Source organism: Alternaria dauci, chromosome 7, assembly GCF_042100115.1.
Source record: "Alternaria dauci strain A2016 chromosome 7, whole genome shotgun sequence".
Classification (NCBI taxonomy): Eukaryota; Fungi; Ascomycota; class Dothideomycetes; order Pleosporales; family Pleosporaceae; genus Alternaria; species Alternaria dauci.
This window is the reverse complement of record NC_091278.1, coordinates 33,930-58,234: the sequence shown is the minus strand read 5'-3', so window position 1 is coordinate 58,234 and position 24,305 is coordinate 33,930. Positions and strand designations below refer to the sequence as shown.

Here is a 24,305-nt window from a genome sequence, read left to right as displayed (position 1 = left end):
GTAGCGTTATGAGGGTATGACGGGTGGGCGGGGCGGAACGGCAAGCACCCCTGGACCCTGCCAAGCCGTCTCATTACACCCCCACGTATGGTCAAGCTTGAGAATCTCCCGCCGGAAGCTCCCGAAATTCCCGTCCAGCAACGTCGAAGTCATCTACATCATAGACGCCATTCATTGCACCGCTCTCTGTCCAGCAGTACCACTTTGACGACGAACCGCGAACGCGGTGCCACCCGCATTATTTCCGACGTCATCAGCATTGCGCAACACATCCGACAACACGCCGAGCCACGCGACAGCTACGCGTGCGTTGCGCGTCTTCGTACTTCGTGATGTATCCGATAGACAGATTTCATAGCGGCTGTCTCGAGTGGAGAGAACGGTAGGACCCGGCTGTTTTAGGTGAGTACTGTTAGAGCTTCGGCTTCTTTGAGACGCATCATATTGACTCTCTAGTCTACAAAGGCACAGTCCTCCGAGCAAGATAGCAACGCATCTCGTCATTCTCCATCGCAACTCCTCTGACACGCACGAACTGCGCCTGCGGTACACTGCCACACCCACAGCACTACAACGCGCCCAGCACCAACGATTGGACAAGACAAGCGGGTGGAAATTGTTCCCCAGTGCGGTCTGATGGGGAGAATTTGAGAAAGAGAGACGATGGCGTATACCAATGTAGAGCGATACGCGCCAGGGAGATGCCTATGGAATGGGAACGTGCCACAGTGCGCACTTGCGCTGGTGGGAATCTATAAATCCGTCGCAATACGAGCTTACACTTATGGCCTACGATGCGAGTGTCGATGCGATAAGACCGATGAAGTTAGCGGACCAGGTATCGCAGCCTGTCTCATCTCTCTGCTCAGCCGGTTCACCTTCGCAATGGCTCATGGAGGACACGAGGTGGATAATCGGCACACGTGAAGCTGAACCCAGACAAGCGGCGGAGGTCAAAGACCTTTCACCAGGCCAGCGGATGCCTGCCCAAGTCGAGTGAAGTGTACGGCGACGACATTGCGTAGGTCATACGTTCGAGAGCCGAAGTAGCGACGCCGGAAGGACATGTTTTTGTGGCGGAATCGGAGGAGCTTCACCACACGGTCACTACTCGCAGACGGACAGCGTTGCAGCCGCTGCAAAGGTTCTTTTTGAATGGGCTTTTGCGCTAGAGAAGGAGGAGGCGGTCAATTCCAAAACCCTGAGATCCACTCATCATTCGAACACGTATAAGATAATTATTTTTCTGTTGCATATACGAGAATGGATGGGGTTCACTAGCCACATCGTGCGTCGCATCGCGTTAGGCTTTGTGGGGCGGGCCGGCTTACTGATCCCGCATTGCTTACCCGCGGACTATATCTGGGCATCCCATGCTTCCTCCTGTGTACCCTGTACAACACTAAGGTATGAGTAATGAATGTCGTTGCTAATATTTAATCTATCAAGTCTATGTGATTGGTTTCTCGCATCCTTGACCGCAGGATCTAAGATCATCTCGTGAACAATCCAGTATGTTCAACCTCAAACTGTGCCAAACGAGGTAATTGATAACTGACGTCGCATTGTTAATGTATACCTAGGATAGTAAGTAGAACGCTGATGATAGATGTGTATACGTAAACAGAGCAGTCGCATATAAGAATCCATCTCTCTTCGTTACAAACATCAAACATCGAGCTCTACAAAACACTGTCAGCCTCTTCTACATTCTCCCAGCCGCTATCTACCAAACAACCACGCTTTGAATTACCAACAAGCAAAATGCAGTTCTTTTACACCCTCCTCCCCCTTCTTCCCCTCGCAGCTGCAAACGGCCGTCTCCGCTTCAACGCATTCGACCACGCCAACTGCCAAGGTTTTGAGGAGAACTACAACCTCAACCCTGCAACCGTGAAAGGCAACTTTCCAGGTAAGCCATCTATCCCACTCATATAACAAAAGTTCGTTCTGAAAGAAATGAACCTTCAAGGTCCCCGTGGAGCTATCGAGATCCTACAAGCGTCGCCGGGATGCCACCTTACGCTTTACACGGGCTCCAACCAGTCGCCCAACGATGGTAGTAAACTCCGTATTCCTACTGATAGCCTGAACTGCTACTGGAATGCGAGTGGGTTCGAGCGCTACTTCAGCTTCGGATACTACTGCGACTAAATGTTACCGAGATGGAAAGATGAGGCCGGTGCATGGGAGGCGCAGCATCGCTGAGGTGTTCTTTTCTTCGTAGATAAGGCTCAGGACTGGTTTAGAGTAGGCGCGACGTAGTGATAATCAGTTTTCATCATACTGAGCTCAACATGATTGTTGGCTTGCGCGAGCCTTCTTCACCGCGTACGTTTCACTTTGCCTCTGGCGAAACACTCACGTTCACTTCCTCTCTGTTCTTTCCCAACGTGTCTGATAGCAGGGGTGTCTTTACTTGGCGTTCATCTTCGGCCGGAATGGCGGTTCAGAAATTTTCTCTGCTCTTCTTCCTTCCCACGCAGTTGAATACGAGTGTTTTGTCGCCTACCTGGTATATCCAATCGATCAGCATGCTGTTGGTAGGTTGACTCGCCTCTTCACGGTTCTACTATAGGCACTAACATATCTCAGAACAAATTCGGATTCAAGATCGCCAAACCGGTAGGCCGACGTCTCTGACTGGTCTCTCGCTAATAGTGCTAAAAGACTTTTACAGTGTTTTGTACGAAAGGGAAAGAAGCCAGCTCAGCTTATAAGAGCTGGAAACCAAAAGGCGGGCAAGATACAAACCACGATTAAATTTAGAGCTCGTAGCCGCCCCAGTACAGTCAAGCTCCCACTAGCTGAACCTCTGAGTAGTATTTACTCTGTTGAAGGTTCTCACGATGCGCCAATCGCCATCTCAGATAACGAAGAGGCCGACACATTACCATCATCCACAACCATCATAGCCAAGGATGATAGGCGCAGCCAGAATAATCCAGCAATCTCTTTGCACACAACCAATATGGCCGAAGGTGGAGCTGATAGCGCTGAGGCGCAAGCGGATGAAGGCCCTTCTCGCCCGACTATCGCGTCGACACTTCCAGGGAAACGATGCCTGATCAAGATCAGACGCTACCGCCAGTTCCGAGAAGGCTTGTTTAGACTGTTTGCTATCACGAAGCTGCACACTCGCCACATGACCTTTATAGAGGTGCTCGAAGGAATCAACAAGGATCACCTAAGAGAGCAAAAGTTCACCTCGCTAGAGGCCAAACGAGCACTCAAGCGAATGCAGGAAAAGCTTTTCGACTCGCTTTGCATTGATCGGGTTGTGGATCTGGAATGGGGGGATATTGAGCTGTATGCTTGATGTGGGGGAGAACGCATCGGACAAGAGGCTTGTGGTGCGCTTGCATGATTGCGAGAACCCGACAGAGGCACGAGTGGTGAGAAGCGAATCGAGTGATCGCATGATTGAGGCCATTTGAATGGCGCGTGGTAGTAATGTAACAACACTTGGTACTGAAACAGCAGCATGCAGGTCGCCCATTATTGGGCGGCCCGGGATGGATTTGTGTGGGCAAAGTGTGGTGGAACTGACTAAGAACGATAATAAGGCAAACGCATCCTTCGAGCGGCTGGAGAAGTGATGTCGCGAAACTACGTGGCACCTCTGTCCCAACATCAACATGCACAAGTCTTTACTATCAGACAGTAAATGCCGAGCAAACATACTGCGGCACTAAAACAAAACATAAGCCGTTGAACCTCCTAAATACCGTACCACTTGGTCGATTTCAACGAGTACTCTTATGCCCACCCCCCAAAACCCGGCTTCTGAACCTCGTACATGAACCAGCCGGCGACAGGTTGCAGCGTGTCCAGTCCGGTATCATCGCCCACGACCGGCGCCACGTCTACGAACTCTGCAGCCAAAAAAATTCCATTCCCCCTCACCCAGCCCTTGTGACCTTGGCTGATGTCCAGTTTCTCTCCGCTGCTCGAAGCCGCCATGCCGACTAATCCGGCAACCATTTTCGTCTTGATCTCACGCGCACCATCATCAACCACCACCGGTACGGATACATGAGCGCTGGGTATGTGTTCTGTATCAAGCCGATAATATAACGTGCCGTCAAGGTCACAAGCATCCTGTCCGTTGTGGTTCAGCATTTTGCCCTCGCCGTTCCAAAAGCAAAAGGCTGTGATCCAGCCCGAGAGGTAAGATGAACCCGAGCCGTTGCTAGTTTTGTCGGCGATTTTTGTCCAGAACTCGATAACTTTAGGATCGTTAGCATCCTCGAACGTACGAATAAAGTAATCGAGTATAGGAGACAGCAGAGCGGCAAATTGCTCAGGCTCCTTGCCAAATTGAGGTAGCTTGTTCAGGCGTTGGCGTACGTCAATCCAGTCAGCCTTTTCCCCCAGGAGGGTAACGGAAGGAATGCCGCATGTCAGACTCATGCGGTAAGCAAAGTACTTTTGCATCGCACCCATCATAATGATGGCAGCAGTTTCTGTGTCTGTTTCAGTGGTAGTGGTAAAGCTCGGCATGATCCAGCCACGGAGCTCTGGATCAACGAGGTATCGATCCATTTCGACGGTAAGCAATACAGCCAATTTTCCTGCGTCGATAGTTTCAATACTGCCAGCGTCAGTCACAGTGAGTTCCTTCTTGCCTGTGTGGCTGACGAAGGAAGACCGAAGTTCTTCAGCGTGAGCATTGATGTAAAAGCTTATCTGTGTCAAAATGGTAAACCAGACATCTTCAGGGCGAATGATGAGGTGATGATGGTGACTGTAGGCTTCGTACGCTGCCATTACAAGGCCATTGGATGAAGGAATGATGTTGAGGCGAGTGAAGTCGGTGGTTGGGGGCCGGATGATCCGCTTGCATCGACCAGCGTCTGTCGGGCAAGAGGCTTTGGAGAGTTCCTCAGCCGAGTTCGCGGCTCTAGGAACCAGCCTTCGTGCCGGATGACTAGCAGGACGCACGGTAACCGGCATTGTAGTGACGTTGAATTGGAAGAATCGTGATCCTGAGCGGAGGGTGGTAGACAATTTCAGAGCCTGAGCTTGCTAGGTCTCGCGGTGGTGATGAAGTCAAGATCATGAGATGCAGTACCATCATCGTCAAGATAAGCACTTCGTCAAGGTAGCAGCGCCGTCAAGCCATCCGCCTCGTCAAGGAAGCCTGTTAGCCAGGATGGCTGCCTTACCTCAGCACGCTTTGATTGGCACGACATGAGCAGCCCCTGCGTTATGCCTAAAATCTGAACTGGTGGAAATGAGACACCCGCCACAGGGGCCAAAACACAGATAAGGCATCCCGCCAGCTTGGCATATTTAGCTAGCCTGGGCTCTTCAACGTTGACCACTGACATTGGAACCAAGCTGTAAGAATGGGAGTTCTGCCATCTTTGGGCTGGCCTTGAGCGGCCGCGTAGACCGGTGAGGGACTGAACTATGACCCTCGTGGTTGAGGCCGTCTACCACGGATCGCGTGCGGGGGCTGGAGATTGTGGTGGTAGGATCGGAGCGCTCGACACGTGCAAACATGCGCGCGTACGGCGAGGGTCGTGTGCGTCTGTGTTCGGTCACGCACATACGATGCGCGACTGAACAGAATATTGTACTATGAAATCAATTGGGGGGTGTCATCGTATGCGAAGGCTGGGTTAGACGGGACGAGCTCATGCCGGAGCGGAACGGAGGCAGCTACATGCGGTAAGAACGTCTCGGTTGCGTACCTAAAGTAGAAATTCCCCCGGCGTCTGTGCATCGTTTACCTGCAAGATTCGCTGCCCTGCAGACTTAACAGCACAATCCAAATTCGGTGCGCTTCTGCCGCAATCAGGGCATCTATGGTTTTCGAAGCGTCGGCAACAGCACAGTGGTGTTCTGTAGCGATCGTTGTAGCTGCCAACCATCCAGGAGCAGTAGCAAGGCTTCGATGCTTATTCCTCCATCGCCCCATATGGGCTTAGGCAACCTCAAGAACAACGCGCAAGGGGAGCGCTGTTTCCAAGCCTTCGCTTGCAGCATTTCGCGACCCTGTTTTGGATTGCATAGCGGCGTAGTCTCGCCTCTAGGTGCCTATTCGCCCAGAATTAACGTGTTTCACCACAGATCAAGGTATTCTACGATCATGCCTGCACAGCACAGTCACTAGCATCACACAGGCTGCAATTCGTCGGGTCTCACAGCTCCTTTATCCCATGCGATCGTAAAAATTACCTTAAGTCCTTGTATGTGGCAAACCGGTCTGGGATCTTTGCCTCTGTGTACTACACCGACTCCAGTACATTGCTAATAGCAACACCAATGTATAGTCAAAGGTGCGTTAGCTAATTCCTACTATCTGTCAGCAATTGGGCTGACAATACTCAGCCACGATGACGCAGGGATCAATCCTGATTGAAGATGGCGTTCGGCCTGTTGCAACCGGCAGTAATGAACGACCGCAAGATTCGAAGAGTCAGGACTTGCTCAAATATCTGAAGCTGCAGCTCCTTGCCCTAATTAATCCGTGGGGACATCCTGCCGAATATCGCAAGATCGCGATGCATGCGAGTCGTCGGTTAGCCACTGGCCATGCTCTACTTCATTTGGTCCCCCTGAGCAGCGCAGTTGTTGTCTTGATACTCAACTGGAGTGAATATTTCGTGGGGCCTACTTTTACGCTCTCTACCACGTTGCAATTTGCCGCCAAACTACAAGAGCTTTTGATGCAGGCCTGTATTGCCGAGATCATCTTAAGCATTGTTCGTTCACAGCTTATAGAAGGATATCTACCTTTAGGTGCTCTGTCGGCATGTACGCAGGCAACGCAATTATCCTACCTGTGGTCACTCGATCTACTGGCTGCAGTGACATCTCGATCCTTCTATGGACGACGAAAAGCGCTGTTTGTCGGTTTGATTCCTTTATTAGTCCTTTTGACGTCTCTCGTCGGACCGTCGGGCGCTGTTCTGATGATTCCACGGGCAGGAATGTCGAGTAGACCTATTGTTATGTATTGGCGACCTGAAGGCGATGAAGACGTCAGTTTTCCTTCTCAACTGAATAAATCGCAGGATTTGAAATTGTGAGCGAAAGGATCCTTCACACGTTATGACGATTGTTGACAAAGGATAGCAACTTGGACCGATTTCTCAGCACTTACACATTCGAGAAAGAACTTCAGAACGAGTTCATCAACAACCAAGTCTATTACAACAAGAATGACACGATGATACACTTGACCTCACGAGCTTTGCACTATGTCACGACTGCGAACGAGGTATCAAGCGGCCAGGAGAATTTGCTGCTTCGCTCCACAATCGCCGCTATGCCAACCCAGCTCAGTGCACAGGTCTTATATCAGGTTCCTATCGGAGAAAACGGCGTTCTGTGGACTCCTGGGACTGAGTACATAAGATCGGTAAGAATACCGCGTGTCATAGTCGCAACGTATTGTTTAACTGTATCAAACGGACCGCACACGACATTAGATACGCCACTCCCTTACTCACCAGATGGAAGTGCTTCTATTGGCACCATGTCCAGTTTCAGGAACCTGCTTCAACAGTTCCTCGACCAAGGCGGCTCCCAAGACACACCACTCAATGCTATACCACCGATCTGGGTTGCTTCGCCTGAACCTGGTTCTTCTTCAGCTGTTGGCAGTTTCATTAGGAGAGGTTGCGCTGACGCGGAGCAATACGCAATTTCAGATCTGTTGCTCAACAAATTCAATGAATCTATGCCATTGGCCAGTTCTTGTTTCCGTACAAAAGTTTGTACCGTAGCCGCTTTCTGGGAGCCGTCCCAACACCAGCTTGCAGCGGAAAGCGGTTCATGGGTAGTCCGCACAGGCGCAATTTCGAACTCGAGTAACGGCGTAACCAAAACTACGCGGCCAATCTCCGTCAGCTTTAACAGCATCACTGGCTTAAATAACCCGTTATTTGGCACTATGTTGTTCGAAGAGTCACGAACAGACAGCACCACACTAGCCGCCGCCTTAGCGACTGTGTTTTCCGAGATCCCTTGGAAAGAGCAGGTACAAAGCGCATCTGTGGTAGAGTCGGACAGGGTGATTGAGATTGCCTTGACACGTCTTGGCTACGGATATGAAATGTCGTCTGTATCTACGCGCTTATCACTCGCCGTTATCATGGCGTACTGCATATTCGCTGTCGGGTATATAACATATATGCTTAGTAGTGGCCATACATCTACGGCATGGAGTTCGGCCACTGAGATCATTGTTCTCGCGTTGCAGTCAAAGCGCAGTGAACATTTGCACCATGTTTCGGCTGGCATCAACTCTATAGCAACCTATCAGGAACCTGTTGGGATACGAGCCAATGATCGCAATCATTTGGAACTAGTCTTTGAGCGTGATCAAAGCAACCAGTCGCGAAGACTAAGAAGGGTAGGGCTGAACAAGGCTTTTTAATCCGCAATTTTCCTTAACGCTGCAGTTAAGAGTCGTGAACAAAAGATAGAAGTGCTGTTACACAACTCAGTGCTGTTGGTTTACATGCGCATACATGTATGGAGTGAGAGAACGGAGTGCACACCAGAAAGGTTGATTCCCTTAGAGTTGAGGAAATGAAGGCGAAGCGGGCAAAGGTTCTCTAGTCAATTAGAAATCTCGATCTTCAGTCGCATAAGACCACTGACTTTGGCCAGGACTGTAGGATGGCTTGGAATCGTGGGTATTTGAGGGAATAGAGAGTAGATAGTAGCTAGCTTAGTAAATTCAGCCAAATCATACCTGGCCATTCCCTACGTAAGGTGACTCTGAATGAAATGCATAATGAGTCTTCGAGCCTGCTGTCCTTCCCAGTGCGGAAGCAATGGGTAGACATGGATCATGTGAGATTGCTCAACATACATGAACCGCTCGAGCTGAGCGCTGCCGGAGACACATTGATTGATGTCATGGCCTTGGAATTGAGCGCTCAAGCGTCTAGCGTCGGAGTTCAAGATGTCGTCTGTGCCAGAGAACAGCAGAAGAGGCGGTAGTCGTGCAATATCGACGTGTAATGGACTGACCAGAGAGTCCAACGTGGTTGTACCAGCGTCATCGTCCCGCGTCGCCGTCGGCGGTAAGCAGTGGAACAATACGGTTCTCGAAACACGAGCCATAGTCTTTGAAATATAGAAGGTCACATGGTGAAACGAGTCAACTCAGAAGGAACGCGACAAGCGCTGTGCGCCTGGGCTACGTGTCGGGATGGACGCCTAGGTACGTACATGTTCCAACAACCGCTCGCATTGCCGCTGTCAGCCGCAAAGGCGCCACCTCCTCTGGTCTCTCCCAGCAATCTCTCAACAAGCTTCTCGACACGTCATGGCACATCGAGCCACTGACTACTCCTTGTGCTAGAGTTACACCGGCAAAGCTCGATAGCGCCTTGATACCAAAGCGCAGCCTGCGGAGGTTGGGACACGGCGTGTGTGGCGACTGTGGTAGCGAATGAATGCGAATAACATGACATGAATATCGGATCTGGTAGGGATGAGTTGAAGGAGATGTCGGGGCTCTTCATCGTCTGTCGAGGCGACAGGCAACATTCTCCAGGCATGACCAAGATACTAGTGCTCCAGCGAGCAATACAAGTCGACTGACATCACGCCTAGACCTCCTAGTCCGACTGCCGATTCAAATGCGGCATCCTTCTTCGTCCGCCTCGACCACGTCACGCGCCTCTTCGTTTTCCCCGTCCACCTCCGACCCGGCTCCACAAACCGCCTTATTCTCGGTCATGTTCACATAGACACTCCCATTCATAAAGTGGAAGGAATGAAAGACCTTGGCAGTACAAGCAGAAATTGAGGACCCGCGCTTTTAGGCATGAGAACATGACGGAAGTGGCATACATACAGACGGGCGGCTATAGAAGCCGACGGCAACAGCTTCCCAAACTGGGTAGGCGCGGTAGTAGCTGCAAAGCTCGAAGCATCAAGTCACAAACGGGCACATTACGGCTGCACAAGGACGCGCTTGTTGTGTGCAGCCGGCAACAAAATACCACGAGGCGAGTCTTGTTCGGTCTGTGACAAGTCAAGCCGACCCAGGAGGCGATATCACTGTCAACCCCCACGTTCGGTCTAGCGACGTCCTGGGACTATCTCAGGTACGGGTTGAGCGCTTTCGGCAGTCGTTGCGCGTCAAATAGCCACTGTGAAGGTCTTGACCAGTACCCCATTGGACTACCTGGCTTGCTTGGCACCTGAGGGGGGAGAGTGATCTTTGCTTGGAAGTCTAGGCTACCTGCCGATCCGATCGTGGGCCGTCAGCTTAGAGTGAAGGACAAGGTGTGGTCAACTGATGTGCCTATCTCACCTAAGGTGTTTGCTCACCGGCATCTTTTACAGTGTGGGAAGTAGGGAGGCAGTTAGGTGACGCTGTGACTGACATGTTTACAAGATAGCAATGTGACACAGCTACTTGAAACCTGGTCAGCGACATTGCGAGGTGAAAGGAGACGTCTCTCAGGGTGACTGTACTACAGCCGAGGATTAATCCAGCGCGTTCTTCACAAACTCGTTCCACTTACCGCAACCAGGATATACTTGCCCTGCGCGACAGCGAACATTTGTACCTTATCATTTCTTCTAACATTTGAGCTTCTGCAAGCCTTCCACCTCTCCATCGCGTGAAGCCATCGCCCAACATCCAGCCCGACACCCGTTCACGAAAGCAGGCAACCACAATGATGGAAGCGAACACTATTCACAACGGCCATCCCACCTTCACCAAGCCAACCGCGATGACTGACACGAAAGAGTGGGCAAGACTTTGGTGGTTCGGCTTCGTCACCAAGCTCATGGTTCTAAAGCAATCTGTCAAGACCTGTTCGCGGAAGATCTGGCGTGCCCTTCTAGAAAGCAAAACATGAGGCTGGCATCGGAGACGATGGGAGAACGTATAGAACCATCGGATCTACCTGAAAGAACGTGGACGCCATCCAAGACGCGGTAGTGGACATAAGAGCACTTCAAACTCTGGGGTTGAGCAACGACTGAGACTGCGCAGGTCCGTGGAATTGGTTTTAGGCGCGTATCTTCAAGAGGTCGGGGCCTGGTCGACTGAGATGAGGATGCGGTTCGAGCGAGTAACTTTTTTGACGTCATTGTTGAGGATGAGCATTACGGTTTGACAGGGTTCGGCGCAACACTGTGAGTGCGTATACTAGTTGCTCTATCTGCGAGTGACAATTAGAGTGTTATGGGCTTCATCTTCTCAGCATGATCATTCGCTCACAATCGAACATATCAATCCTTCCCTAGATGTTTCATCAGGTGCTCGCAAAACACAGTCGTATCCTCTAATCTGCCCTCCAGTGCTTCTCCTGCCAATCGTCCGCCTCATCAGGCGTCGTCGTCTTCTATTGCGAATGCCGACTCGGATACAATGGCGCTATCATTGAAATGGGAAAGAACTGCTACTTCTTCTGAACTAAGTCGAATCCAACGCATCCCGCGTGCATCCCGACGCAGATTGACGATGACAAGGCCTGAGTAGATGGTGCATACGCACAGACCAAGTCCGATGATAGGCAGCGACCTGGCGATCCTGACAGGGCCGCAGATCGCCTGCTCAAAGTGGTCAAAGGCGAGATTGGCACACAAGGCAAGGACTTCCCGTCTACACTGATGTTGGTCGAAGATGTTTACAACACAACGAAGAAGAGACCCAGAAATCGATTGGATCTGCCGGGCGAACGGCTGGAGGTGAGCTCCGGCACAGCTAGTAATCCAAGAAAATGACTAGTCGGCTTCCAGTTCTGGCGATGTTGTCGCATGCGACCGGTGATGGGAAAGGGTGAAGGTGATGGCGGGATGACGTTTTGCGCGGGGACTTCAGCCATGGAAACCTGCAGCCAGTCAGAGGGATGCGCTAAACCAAACAGCCTCAGCGAGATGTTATGATGCTAAGACGTGTGACCTCGCACCTTGTCGCGAGGATCCGTGGCTGCCTGGCACGACAACTATTAATATAACCGCCGGACGTGAGCCCACCAATGAACATGTCTTTGCATGCGCGCGTTCCACCTCACGTTCTCGTTTTGGGGTTGCTGCCTTACGGCGCAGTCTGTCGCGTACACTGGGTAATGTCACGGAAAACTCACGCTGCCACGCGCATGTTGATGCAAGGTGCCTGACCTGCCACACATGTACTGATAGGCCTGTCCGAGTCACTTTTTAGTATACTCAACCTGCATTCGAACTTTCGACTCTCTCGATTGGTGAAAGGCCATGTCACTGTCCAAGGAGATCTACCTCGAGATCTTCTCTTATCTACCACAGCACCATCTACGTCCAGTACTGCGAACATGCCGCACTTTTGCAAGACTTGTGAAGCCGCTCATGTTCAAAACGCTTCATCTGGATGGTGACGCTCAACCCGGGATAGTAGTGGCGGAATGGAAGCCAGAAGCTGTCTGGAGCCATGAGGTCGTTTGCCCAGGTCGTACACGAACCGCAGAATTGGCTTCTTTAGAGGATACAGTGGAGGAACTTGTCGCATTAGACATTCTACAGCATGTACACAAGCTGAAGTTCAGTCCGAGATACTACGTGGAAGGCAGGTCTTTTTCCCACTAAGCAACGACGCGGATACTGATTTTGCATTCAGGGTTTTGGACGAGCTACCGCCAGTGGCTCGGGATAGCCCAAGACGTTGAAGAAGACTTTCATAGTATGTTTGAAGTGGACGATTACGAGAGCGATGATGGAGAGTACCGTGGGATCCGCCGCCTTGCTGCAGCACGACTTGCCAGACCTGGGGAAGAACACGAGTTGATCGTCAAAGCAGAATCCATCTGGGCACGAAAGGTCACGCAACAGTGTGAGAAAGCGGGAACGAATCTGTCGGCTTTGGTCAAGCTTTTCACGCACATGCCAAACCTGAAAGACATCGAGATTAGGGAGTGGAGCTGTGATTTGGCCCAATATGGCTTCAAAGGGTCCATGGGGTAAGCACGCCGATGCTTGCTCTTCAATCAGACTAACATTTCTAGCCGCGAGGTGGGCCAACAATTTGCGGGCTGCAGCACGACCTGGAAGCACCTGGAACTGCTTAGCGCCGCAGTGCAAAAGGCGAATATCCACATCGCAAGTCTTTTCACTCCCAAGATTAACCTGTTCACCCTTACGACAAACGGCGCATTAGAAAGTCTGTTCAGCTCTATTACTGCGCTCTCGTTTAACGTTGAGAATGCTGATCTACTGCGAGCGGCTCCGAACAACGAACCATCGCCTTTTGCGGCGCTGCTTCGTCAGACGTCGCGGACACTAGAGGTTCTGGAATTCCGCAACCTCACCACATCGCATCCTCAAATTCCGAATGCGGGAGACATTCTCCTCAGCCGGATATTCGGCGAATCTCACGAGGCTGGCTCACCAGATAACACTGTACCAGTTTTCTCACGGTTGAAAACGTTGAAGCTGCGCAGTCTTTACCTCAGTGTGCCATACCTGATTGATTTTGTCTCTCAGCAGCCAAAGTTACAGTATGCGCATTTCGACTACGTGTATCTAACTCCGGAAGGCTACAAGTGGAGTCATGTGGCCGAACGGCTACCTCCGTCTTGCAAGAAACTCTACATTGGAAATTGCGGCCACGACAAGTTCGACCCGAACACACCTACTGTCGACGGCCACATCAAATCGTTCCTGCCTTACAAAGAAGGCTTTCCAGCGACTTCAGATTGGCGAGTGGATGAGTCTTTGGTTGAACAAAAGATGGACAACGATGAACAGGCGCAGAAGAATTCGGGATGGCATATGGCGCCAGGGCCACCAGGCGCACCGCCTGGATCAAGAGGACTGTATAGGACTACGACGAGGGAGGAATTGAGGGCCAAGTATAGAATGGCATATAGTTGTGCTGTTTTTCGGAGGAAATGACTTGGCGAAATGTTATGTGGCGCCAGATGGCTAGTAGACGTATCGGGTCGCTCTGAGGCTCGTACAGAATTCAATTCGAGATCGTTTGTTCCTTTTATTCTAGTTCGAACGTAGATATCTTGTGTCCTGCAAATTTCGAACTGTAACTGTCTACCTTGAACATCCCCATTCGCCGCCAGGTAACGCCGTTGCTACATAACTCCAAGATCATTACGAAAGACGTTTTGAGAATGGAACCAATGTACGCAAACTGCCACCGCGAGGTCTCTTTCAACATCTCTGCTAACTCGGCGCCGTTGTGATCGCTACCAGACCATGAAAGTCTTGCATCGCAATTGAGGATGCGCCATGGCGTATCCGCCTTTTCTGCACCTTGGTAGGCGTTAGGCGTTAGTGATATCACTGTTGCGGCAATTGTCAAGACAATATGGCTGCTGTCCTCACCCAATTCTTCCAAGACCAACCATCCATCAGCTATCGTTCGAAATTTTACATCGTGTAGTCCGTTATCGAACCATCTCTTTTGAGTGGACGGGAGACGATACTCAATGTGGCCTTCCCAGCCTGCCCAGGCCCAAGACGGGAACCCGTTGCGACGGCGAGCCTTGACCGCCGCTCGGTGCGTCCATGTGAGCGACTGGACGAAGCAGTCCAAACCTTCTGTGGAATTCGAAGGATATGCCAATCCCCAGACGTGATTAAAGGCATGTCGTTCCCTTGAAAACTGTTTGATGATGCCCTGAAAAGCATTCAAGGAGTCTTCTTCGAACCGGAGGTTTCTGCTAGTATATTCTTCCACATTCGTCAAGTATCTGTTAAAACTCTCGTTCAAGCTTTCCTTGTCACGTACCAGCTTCCCATAGCCATGTTGTCTGTTTTGCCCAAAGAAGCCTGCGCGGATAGCTTCGAGAGTTTTGGATTTGTTCTTTACGTGCAGCTTGTCGAGCGGACAGTAATTGCTTTCAAAGCAATTCATGGTATTACATTGGAAATACACTTGGTCTTCAGTGAAAACAAGTCTGCGACGGCTCAAGGTAGCTTCTTGGAACGTCCAACCGCGGGTAGACCAATGAGATTGTGAAATTGATTCATAGGGATCGAGTGGGTTCCAGATCACTGTCGCACCGTCGAGCTCGGCGATGCATTGTTGAGTACGATTTCTAGCACCGACGCCTGGAAGGCCATATGACTCATCCTGCCCAGCAGCGCCGATGATAGTGAGCTGTGAGTTCGCATATATAGCATCCATCTGCTTTATCTGATCGTGTTTGAGGTCTGCAGCATCCTGGTCGATGCAGAATTTGTCAACCCAGAGGTATTGATATCCCAAAGCCTTTGTGACTTCAATCGCGTCTTTTATTACCAGGGGTAGCAGCTGCGGCAATGTTTTGTGTTGTCCAATAGTCTCGACAGGCCCACAGTTAGCTTTCGAATTACCCCAAACGTAACTCAAGGTGACATATGGTGTGCTCGCGTCATAATCCTTGATCTGCAGTGTAGTACAGTCAATGACTTGAACTCCACGTACAGATACAGCTCCAGCATGACAAAGCAGTCGGTGGTATCGTGTGCAATATTTGAGCCATGAACCTACAAGGTTGGCATTGAACGAGGGGGATATAGGTTGCGGATCGAATAATTCAAAATCGACGGAGTTATCCACGAGAACCAAACTCCCTCCGCGACGGGTGTGGTTGGTGTGATCGGAAAGAACTCTATAGTCACCAAGTATTGCCTCTGGTACCAGGAATAGACGTAAAGCTCGCATCCTTACGAGTGTGGAACCTCTCCTAAGCATAGATGCGTAATAAGGCCCGGTCATGATCACATCGCCATCACCTGCAGGTCCGGTCCCTTCTGTGCTAGAATCTGTCCCCAGAGTTGTGCGAAATGCAGCGAGTGCCCGACACAGCGCGCATGCGGATTTCTGCTGTCGATATCGAAGGCCGACCCTCGCCATTGGCCATGGGGCATAGTTGTTGCTTTCCCAAGGAACTGCGTATCGCTTCGGGTAATGATTGGAATCATTCTTTGTCCTGATCAAGACATCCAGATTTAGGCCACGACACTCGCCACAGATTTGTTTGCTTCTTGACGATGTGGTACACTCGTACAATGAAGAGGGCGTACTGCTTGACACAAGTCCTCTTCTCCGATCTCTCCTTTCATCATCAAGCGGCTCGTTCATACTGTCATCTCTGCGTGTCAGGTTGTGAAATTTGCGCTTCGTTCGCGTTTTCCCTTCGTTGTCCTTCGTATGTTCGGTCCCCAGATGAACATGGGCGTGGTCTTCCCGATTCCTGAACTCTCCGCTTTCGCTAGAATAAGAGGCCTGGTTGGTAACGGGGACGCGATTGGACTCAGACATCGCGTTTGTTGGGAGTAGCGAAAAGGATCCAAGTAATATGGGCGGAATGGTTACCCCCTCGGGAGGTCCAGATAATGGTGAGGTGTACGGCGGATGCTCAAGGTGAGAAGGCTGGCCTCTTATCTGATTTGTGGTTCAGCCGCACAGTACATATGCTAGCCTGATCAAACCACACGGAAAGCGGGGCTATGCTGTGGCTGGCCATGCATACAACCACGAGAGTATTGCAGCGCAAGGTTTGTGGTAACATTTCTCACACGCATTCTGATGGGTGCCAGTTCACACGAAAATCCACGAGGCTTTCTTGATGTTGTCTGATAAAGGGAGTCGCCAATGCCTTGGTGCGATAATCCCATGGATTGTCAATGCCTAGCGCAAAACAGTCGGTCTGGTCTTGTAGCGTTTCTTGATGCTGCGGCGGCCAGAATGTGGTGGCTGTGGTGCCGTGGCCGCATCAACACCAAAACATATGGCATCCTAGGCAGCAACGTGGAAAATGGCCCAAAGGGTATTCCAGCTTGCTCATTGACCACCTCTCCTTGGTGCGACGTTGGATTCGAACGACATGCACATTGCAATGCACGCGGTGGAGGGCTCCGTCAAAGTGGGGTGAAACTCATGCCACGCTGAGTACCGACAGCCCGGGGTTTCAGGCCGCTCCAACTTCAACTCGGCCAACTCTGCTGATGGCATACGCACGCTGAAAGCCGAAAGCCAAAAACCAAAAGCCCACCTTTGCGCATACGCAATGACTGCCAATGAGACGATGTTCCTTATCCCAGAGCGCCTCATTCTGCGGTTTTGACGATGACGCCATGCCCGACTGCCTGAACGAGGCCGCGACCACGATGCCACCCACTCCCGTCCCCGAACTTTGAGCGACCGACGACTTGTTCACAAGGGCGGGAGCACGTACAACTGCTTCATGTGCACGGACCAGGGGGAAACCTTGCCCACAACCGAGAACGAACGATGCCGGCGGTTCGCGATGGAGCTGTGAACACCAGGAGAAGAGGAGTGCATCGGTATGCCAATACGGGTATGTCACTCGGACTGATCTCATCCGTCCCCTCCGCTGCTTCTGCCGCCGTCAAGACGTCCAAAGCACACGCATACGAACGAATCTATCCCCACCAGCCGCGCGCTTGTCGACTGGCGACGACGAACCATCGAGAGTCTTATCGCGCGTCCAATCTCGCACAAAAGGTCACAGCGAGTGCATAAACCATTCGAGTCGGAGAGCGAGAGCGAAGCCCGAGCTTCTTACAGTCCGCTGGCCTGTCCTGAGCGACTCCAGCTGGAACCAAGGTCCGACGCTTACGTTGACGCGCGCAAACGCACGAGCTCATACGTCATTGACTTGCCGTTTCATGTTTGCGACTAGGGAACAAGACGTTTTGGATGACAGAGAGGGTTAGAAGATGAGATACCTAGCCATTGTCGCGGTTTATGGCAGGGCATGAAATGACATGACTCCTATACCCAGTGCTTCCGACTCTTCTACCAAGCCGGAACCTTCTTTGCCTGGCTCATCCCGCCTCGTCTTTTGCATCTCCGACTCCGCTGTCGCATTCTGGCCGACGTGTATGCCCTGGCTCAAATCCTCGATTGGCCGCCTAGCTTGGCATTGTCAAGGCGCATCAGCTCAGCACGTGTCCGGTCAAGACGATGTCAACCGATCCGGTCGCCAACGAGTGTCCCGAGCCAATCCGACATAGCAGTACCACGGTGACCAAGGGCCAAAGAGGTGCGAGCGCACCAATGAGGGCTGCGAAGCTCTGCCGTGCTCAATCTTTGACATGATCATTCTGGCGTGGCGATATGTTCGTATCTCCGGGCGCGTCTAGCGAGCTTCTTTCCACGGTCATAGTACGCTATTCCGATTGGTAGACTCGGGCTGCATAGGCTGCCATTTCTCTCGCGATATTGTCGTCGTCATGAGACTTGTTGTTCTAAACAGCATCGTTGCTGAGATAGGACCTTACGTTCACGTATATAAATGCGACTATATTCTCCCTGTTTAAAAGTGCCATATCGAATCTTAACAGGCACTTCATTCAATACCAAGCATGACTCCAACGCCCACCCCTCCTGCCATAGGAGCGCTCGATCAGCTTCAACCTAGCAAGCCACACGCCTTCGACCCTTCTGTCGACATCCCCTCGCTCAACGGGAAGATCATCTTGATCACGGGTGCGAATAGCGGCATCGGAAAACAGACAGCTATCGAATTGGCCAAGCACGATCCCGCCCAGATCTGGATGACGGCTCGAAATGAACAATCGGGCCTGGACGCTGTGCAAGACGTCAAGAAAATAGGGCCCGGCGTCGACGTAAGATTTTTGCAGCTGGACTTGACCTTCTTCGAGTCGATCAGGGGGGCAGCCAAGATCATACTTGCAGAAGCGGCCAGTCTAGATGTTTTAGTGTTGAACGCGGGAATTGTACGTGCTTCACTTTGCTCCACTTCCCCGATGGAATCGAACTGACTGGGCGTTTCCAGATGGGAGGACCTCCAGGCGTTACAGCTGAAGGATACGAGCTAGCATTCGGCACCAACCACATGGGCCACGCATTGCTACTTGACATGCTAACTCCACTCCTCATCAGCACCGCCGACAAGTCTGCGGCCAAGCCTCGAGTAGTCTCCATCAGCTCGCGTGGCCACGCCTTTGAAGTCCCATCAGGCGGTATCGCGTTCTCAACGCTGAAATCGGCCCAAACGCATCTCTCGGGGGTGACGCGTTATACGCAGTCGAAGCTCGCCAATGTCGTGTACGCGCGGGAGATTGCACGACATCACCCCTTGTTTATCTCTGTGGCTATCCATCCAGAGGATGTTGCTACGCAGTTGTTCAACAAGGGTGTGCACGGCGGTGGACCGGAGATTGCGTATCTCGCGCGAGAAGTGGCGCCGAGAGTGGGCGTCAGCTTGGAGGAAGGCGTCAAAAACGGGCTTTGGGCCATGACTTCTGATGATGTGCAGAGTGGCAGGTACTACGAACCTGTTGGCGTATTGGGCAACGGCAGCGCGTTGTCTAGAGATGGGGAGCTCGGGGAGAAGCTGTGGAAATGGACGCAGGAAGAGCTTAGGAACGACGTCGTTTGAGCACTGCATCTCTCCCTCTGGTCGAGTAGAGAAAGTCTCCACGCAGCAACCCACGTGTGTGCGTCTGTATCGACTACCTTGAGATAACTATGTCATGATAGAATGCTGTCGCTCCGCCATCATCAGTCCATTGCTGACAACGAAGGCTAATCGTATCAGTTGACACATCCCAGGAATTTATTCGTACGTCATGGATTAGTTTTGAAAATGTGTGAGGAGGACTCTCAACGCCAGTAAAAGACTGGGTGTCGATGACATCAAAACCGTCTTTGAGGAAGGGGTCGGTGGAAGCACCCTGCTCCAATGCAACGATTCCCGCGGCAATCTTGGACATCAACATGCAGCTCCAGCCGCCCTGGCCAAAGGGGATAGTGTTGAGCAATCTGACAGCTTGTAATCGAATGCGACGGTCGCGGCATTTCAGAGCTGTAAAGAACAACGGAGTAGCCAAGTTGTCGCCAGCACTGGTGCTCTGGGCTTCAGATGACGAGGGCAACAAGTGCCAGATTTCCGCTGAATGCTCTAGTATGGCGAGGAACTTGGCGATGTGGACAGAGTAGTCGGTTTCAGAGGTGCAGCCTATGTGTCCCCACATGATAAGCGCCATTTCGTAATGGTTGAGTAGTATGGTGTGTGCGACTTTGCAATCACGACCCGTTGTTGTCTCGCAAAAGTTGGTAGACTTGTACGTATTTAGCCAGTCCTGGAGTAAGCACAACGCCTGGTTGTGGATGTCAAGCCTGCCAAGTCGAACCTCACGCTCCGCTGCGTTCATTTGGAGGAAACGCCGCGAGATGAGTAGGATAGCGTGAACAAGTTTGTTCAACGAGTATCGAGCTTCTTCAATGGATTTGAAAGTGCGCGACGGTACATCTTCGACGAAAGACTGCACCAGGATATCGATGCCTGGCGAGATTGTCCCGAGGAACTGCGATTCGAGATGGAGCGATGCGAATCCTTGCATGATCTTGGCCTGGTCAGGATCCACACTTGTGCTTCTCTTTAGCAAAGTCGTTCCGTCCATGTTGACACACAGGCATTGATGAATATCCTTCAACAATCGCAGTCCGCTCTGTAGATGCATCTCAGCTTGCTCAATCCTACCTCTTACTTGCTCTAGCAAAGTGTAAAGCAAACAAGAGACTAACACGAAGCCGGATGTCGTCTTTCCACCAAGCTCAATCGCGGACCGGAGGTGTCGCAAGGACTCATTGTAATGCTTCGTTACAAGAAGATCAGTGTCTCGCTGCGTGCGATACGGCGTCAAGACAATGTTCTTGTGTGCTGAGCTCAGCGCAATCGCCGCATGCGCAATGACAGGTTCGTTGAGCAGCATAGGCATAACCAGTGCCGTCCAGAATCCCTCTGCGAGCCGACCACTCAAGTCGTGCACAAGGCGATGGTGAAACCAGTCCAGATATCCCTGGTCTTGGTCGCTCAAATTGAGCTTCGTGGCCGGGAAGTGATGGTGCAGCGACGGAGTGCACGTCTTTTTGCTACCGTAGCGCTCTGCATATCCATTTCCTCCTCCGCCCCAGATGCCATAGCCCTCACATGTGCGACCTGTAGAGTAGCACCGCCTGCATACAGGTTTGAGCTCGTCGCATTTGACTCTCCGGATTCTAATCCCCGGTCAGGCTTCTCTCGTGATCTGTAGAGGCGACTCACCTGCAGGTTCCACACCCTGAGCGTACTTTCCTGCGGGTTGTAACGGTCATTCTAGAGGTGCATAGATGAAGTTAAAAGGGCCGACTGTGAAGTACAAAAGAATGCAACAATCGCAAGAGCGAGGAAACAACAGTATGTTATTTGTACGAAGACTTGTAAGACGGCCCGCCAGCACCTTTCTTATTGGTCAGCTCGCATCTCTAAGGCTTTAATTCGCCAACGCATTTAAGCGCGTACGAGAGAACCGTGCTAATCTTTGTACGCGCCGCGAGCATTAAGAATGTGTCTTTGAGTCTACTGGAGGCCTGATCCGTGTAGAGACAAAAACTTGTTTGCGCTAACGAAACTAGTGAACCTCTCTGCTCTCGTCTTGCTGGAGCCGGCTTCGTCGGGGGAAACGTGGTGCCGTGGTTCTCGGAATAAACCGACGGACTGAGAACACTCCGATGGCCACCAATGACACTCCGAAAGCTTATCACGGAGCCGCACCCGGGCCTCGAACCTCTGATAACTGTAACCTCTCACAGTATAAGATACCCGCATCCCCATTCCAAAGCGACATTTGCGAGATCGGGCAACCCGCTCGCTTTCAATTTCCCCGGTCGTTCCAAAATAACAAGTTGCGAAGTCGGTGTGGGAGACGCACTTCTCCGTAGATTTATCCTGCGGAAAAGCTGCGGAGACGGAATATAGGGCTGTAGGGCGTGGAGGATCAACTAGATAAGAAGCCTGTCGCACTTGGCTTTGGAAAAGAAGCACTGTGCTTTAGAGCACCCGAGTGGACCAAGGGTAGGTTGCGTTGCTTCGTCCGTTGTTCGATGTACTGCGATTTCGTCGGCTTTCATTATTGTGCGTGTTCTTTGGCTCGCGTCTTCAACTTCTTTCTTGCACGGATCAGTTCCCCTTCAGTCTAATGCTTCATTCTTGTCGGTTTACACTCAGTCTGCGCGGAGACGTTGTCAACTTTGCATCTCATTTCTTCTACAGTGGACGGTCCCTGCGACCTAATTCAACACCTACTCTCCATCCCCAAGACGCTGCCACCGTGCCATCACGGCACCCATTCGCCGATATACACCCAGGCTGCATCAGTCACGACATGGTTCTCATTCCGAACAGCCCCAGAATGTTGCGAAGAAGAATGCTGGTTTGACGTCTGCCCCGGCGCTAATCACTCAATATGAATGCCACCACTTGCGCAGCGAAACCGACGCCACATCCACTTCATCATTGCTGCACTCAATCATCCAGGATACGGCACAGTTGGAACGATGCAAGATATTCAAATTTAAATGATGCATATGCAACGCTAAGAGAACAGGACAAGAAGGCTGTCAAATGAAAAAATCTCCTTCCACCAGCCACGCTTAATGGCCACCGCTCGAGTTGGAGTTGTCGGCGCACGACCAGGGCTTGGTGCCGCCGTCCTTGTTGTACGAGTCGATGATGCCGACGATCGAACCATAGGTACCACCAATAAGCAGGAACGTGCCAGACACAATGACGAAAACGGACCAAGCGACCATGGCCTTCCACTTCCAGTCGCGGTTGGACCGGTGCCAGTTGTCGTACAGCCACATGCAGCCCATGGGCTGGAAGCTCATGAGGGTGCCGAGAAGAGCACCAACGAGGGAAACAAGACCACCAAAGACAGGGACGGCGGACGCAATGATGTACGCGGTGAGAGAGACGGCGGCGGTGAAGCCGAACCAGGTGATCCAGTGCTTGGCGGTAGGGTGGGTAAGATGCTTTGTTCCACGCAGGGTGCGGATGAAAAAGTACTTGGCAACAAGCTGTGTTGAGGTCAGTACGACGTCCGCAAGCAGCAGAAAAGGGTAGGCATAAGGGAACTTACATGAGTAACCAGGATAACAGATGCAAGCAGACCCGGAAGCGCGAGGCCGTAGCACACCTTCTTCATCAAGACACCGGCGGATCCTAGCGCAGGCGACGCGACGTACGATCCGCAGTAGTAGTAGACAACGACGCCGATAGCAATGTAGATCGAGGTCATGACGGCTTGGCACAGCGACAAGGCCTTGAAGTAGTCCTTGTGGTCCTTCATCTCGGAGACGACGTTGAAGTACGCAGGAATACCGCAGAACGCGAAGACGATGCTGGACAAAGCAGCCGAGGCTTCGGCGAAGGTGGGAGACTTGAAGAGCTCAAAGTCGGATTGCCAGGGGCCGAATTGAGGCGCCGCAGAGGGGCGATCCTGAAGGCTGACTGCAACAGTGAGGGTGATGACTGTAATGGTCAGGGCACGTTCTTTGCTCCAAAAGCGCGGGAATACTCACTGGCCGACATGATACCAACAAGACCAACCCACGCAATCCAAGACAGCTTGTCCAGCGTCTTGATTGAAGCAAGCGAGAAGCCGACAACGCAGGCGATAGCCACGAAGACAGCGGTACAGGTGCCATGTTCAGACAAGGCGTTCAATCCGATGGAGATACCCAGCATACCGGAGCCAGCAACGCACGTCCACACTGTTCTCGTCAGTCCACATGCTCGATTCTGGGGTTATGGAGAACCATGTTTCCATAAGGTAAGGACCCACACAAAGCGAACGCCAAACCGAGCACCTCGCGGCCGGGGCGCCCAAACAGCTTCTGCCCCACATCCTCGATACCGTACGTCTCCGGGTGACGCATCTTGAATGTGCCGACCATGTAGCCAGACCACAGCGTAATCCCTCCAATGGCAAGCAGCGAGATGATGCCCGGAATGAGGCCCAGGGCGTCGAACGCAGCCGGAATAGACAGAACACCAAGACCGATCTGTGTCTTCATCATGATGATGGAAGAACCCCACCAGCTGACCTGCAGGGCGTCAATATGTGTTAGGTAAGAATTACAACATGGAAACGTACGCTGCGGTAGTTGGGTCCTCCCTCAACGATCTCACCGAAGACGGCATCAGTCTGGCCTTGGGTGTTGGTTTCCTCGGCCTTGAGTTGGCTGCCGTACTCGATGTCGTCGCCCATCTTGTTACTCTTGTCGTTGGAGAAGTCCATGTCGCTCTGGTGCCGGGTCCAGGGTATTGAGAAAGAGGTGGCACGCGAGAATGAGTAGTTGCTTCAAAAGACGACGACGGTACGCGCTTTATGCAGAAATCGTCGGCCCGACCGACATCGGGCGGCACAGACCCAAGGATACCATGTGGAGGTCGCCCACGGCGCGCTCGTTGCTTCCCCAGGTACGGAGGGTCCCCTTCGTTGGTGGTGGGCACCGGTGGTTGATGCTTTGCGCCGGCGAATGAGCGTGGAGCCGCGAATGACCGAGCCAAGCTGGTTTGGAGCCG

General features: G+C 51.9%; 7 protein-coding genes across 7 annotated transcripts; 4 read left to right on the top strand and 3 right to left on the bottom strand.

Annotated features, from left to right (window-relative positions):
* Positions 1 to 1,764: 1,764 nt before the first annotated feature.
* ACET3X_007231 (uncharacterized protein) lies at positions 1,765 to 2,154 on the top strand (the record flags this gene model as incomplete). The annotated part of the gene is made up of 2 exons (XM_069453454.1): positions 1,765 to 1,912; positions 1,958 to 2,154. The coding sequence occupies 2 exons, from the start codon at positions 1,765 to 1,767 to the stop codon at positions 2,152 to 2,154; spliced, it is 345 nt and encodes a 114-aa protein (XP_069304394.1).
* A 380-nt stretch (positions 2,155 to 2,534) lies between these two features.
* Positions 2,535 to 3,319, top strand: ACET3X_007230 (uncharacterized protein; the record flags this gene model as incomplete). The annotated part of the gene is made up of 3 exons (XM_069454195.1): positions 2,535 to 2,543; positions 2,596 to 2,625; positions 2,681 to 3,319. 3 exons carry the CDS (start codon positions 2,535 to 2,537, stop codon positions 3,317 to 3,319), a joined length of 678 nt encoding a protein of 225 aa, XP_069304393.1.
* Positions 3,320 to 3,759: 440 nt separating this feature from the next.
* On the bottom strand, positions 3,760 to 5,098 carry ACET3X_007229 (uncharacterized protein; the record flags this gene model as incomplete). The annotated part of the gene is made up of 1 exon (XM_069454184.1): positions 3,760 to 5,098. The coding sequence occupies exon 1, from the start codon at positions 4,954 to 4,956 to the stop codon at positions 3,760 to 3,762; it is 1,197 nt and encodes a 398-aa protein (XP_069304392.1). The 5' UTR covers positions 4,957 to 5,098.
* Positions 5,099 to 12,648: 7,550 nt separating this feature from the next.
* ACET3X_007228 (uncharacterized protein) lies at positions 12,649 to 13,857 on the top strand (the record flags this gene model as incomplete). Its single annotated transcript, XM_069454118.1, has 2 exons — positions 12,649 to 12,923; positions 12,969 to 13,857. The coding sequence occupies 2 exons, from the start codon at positions 12,649 to 12,651 to the stop codon at positions 13,855 to 13,857; spliced, it is 1,164 nt and encodes a 387-aa protein (XP_069304391.1).
* A 4,437-nt stretch (positions 13,858 to 18,294) lies between these two features.
* ACET3X_007227 (uncharacterized protein) lies at positions 18,295 to 19,334 on the top strand (the record flags this gene model as incomplete). Its single annotated transcript, XM_069454007.1, has 2 exons — positions 18,295 to 18,669; positions 18,729 to 19,334. The coding sequence occupies 2 exons, from the start codon at positions 18,295 to 18,297 to the stop codon at positions 19,332 to 19,334; spliced, it is 981 nt and encodes a 326-aa protein (XP_069304390.1).
* Positions 19,335 to 19,407: 73 nt separating this feature from the next.
* On the bottom strand, positions 19,408 to 21,052 carry ACET3X_007226 (uncharacterized protein; the record flags this gene model as incomplete). Its single annotated transcript, XM_069453896.1, has 4 exons — positions 19,408 to 19,467; positions 19,522 to 20,323; positions 20,483 to 20,956; positions 21,003 to 21,052. 4 exons carry the CDS (start codon positions 21,050 to 21,052, stop codon positions 19,408 to 19,410), a joined length of 1,386 nt encoding a protein of 461 aa, XP_069304389.1.
* Positions 21,053 to 22,369: 1,317 nt separating this feature from the next.
* Positions 22,370 to 24,018, bottom strand: ACET3X_007225 (uncharacterized protein; the record flags this gene model as incomplete). Its single annotated transcript, XM_069453785.1, has 5 exons — positions 22,370 to 22,795; positions 22,858 to 23,249; positions 23,300 to 23,496; positions 23,565 to 23,824; positions 23,875 to 24,018. The coding sequence occupies 5 exons, from the start codon at positions 24,016 to 24,018 to the stop codon at positions 22,370 to 22,372; spliced, it is 1,419 nt and encodes a 472-aa protein (XP_069304388.1).
* Between the last annotated feature and the right edge of the window lie 287 nt (positions 24,019 to 24,305).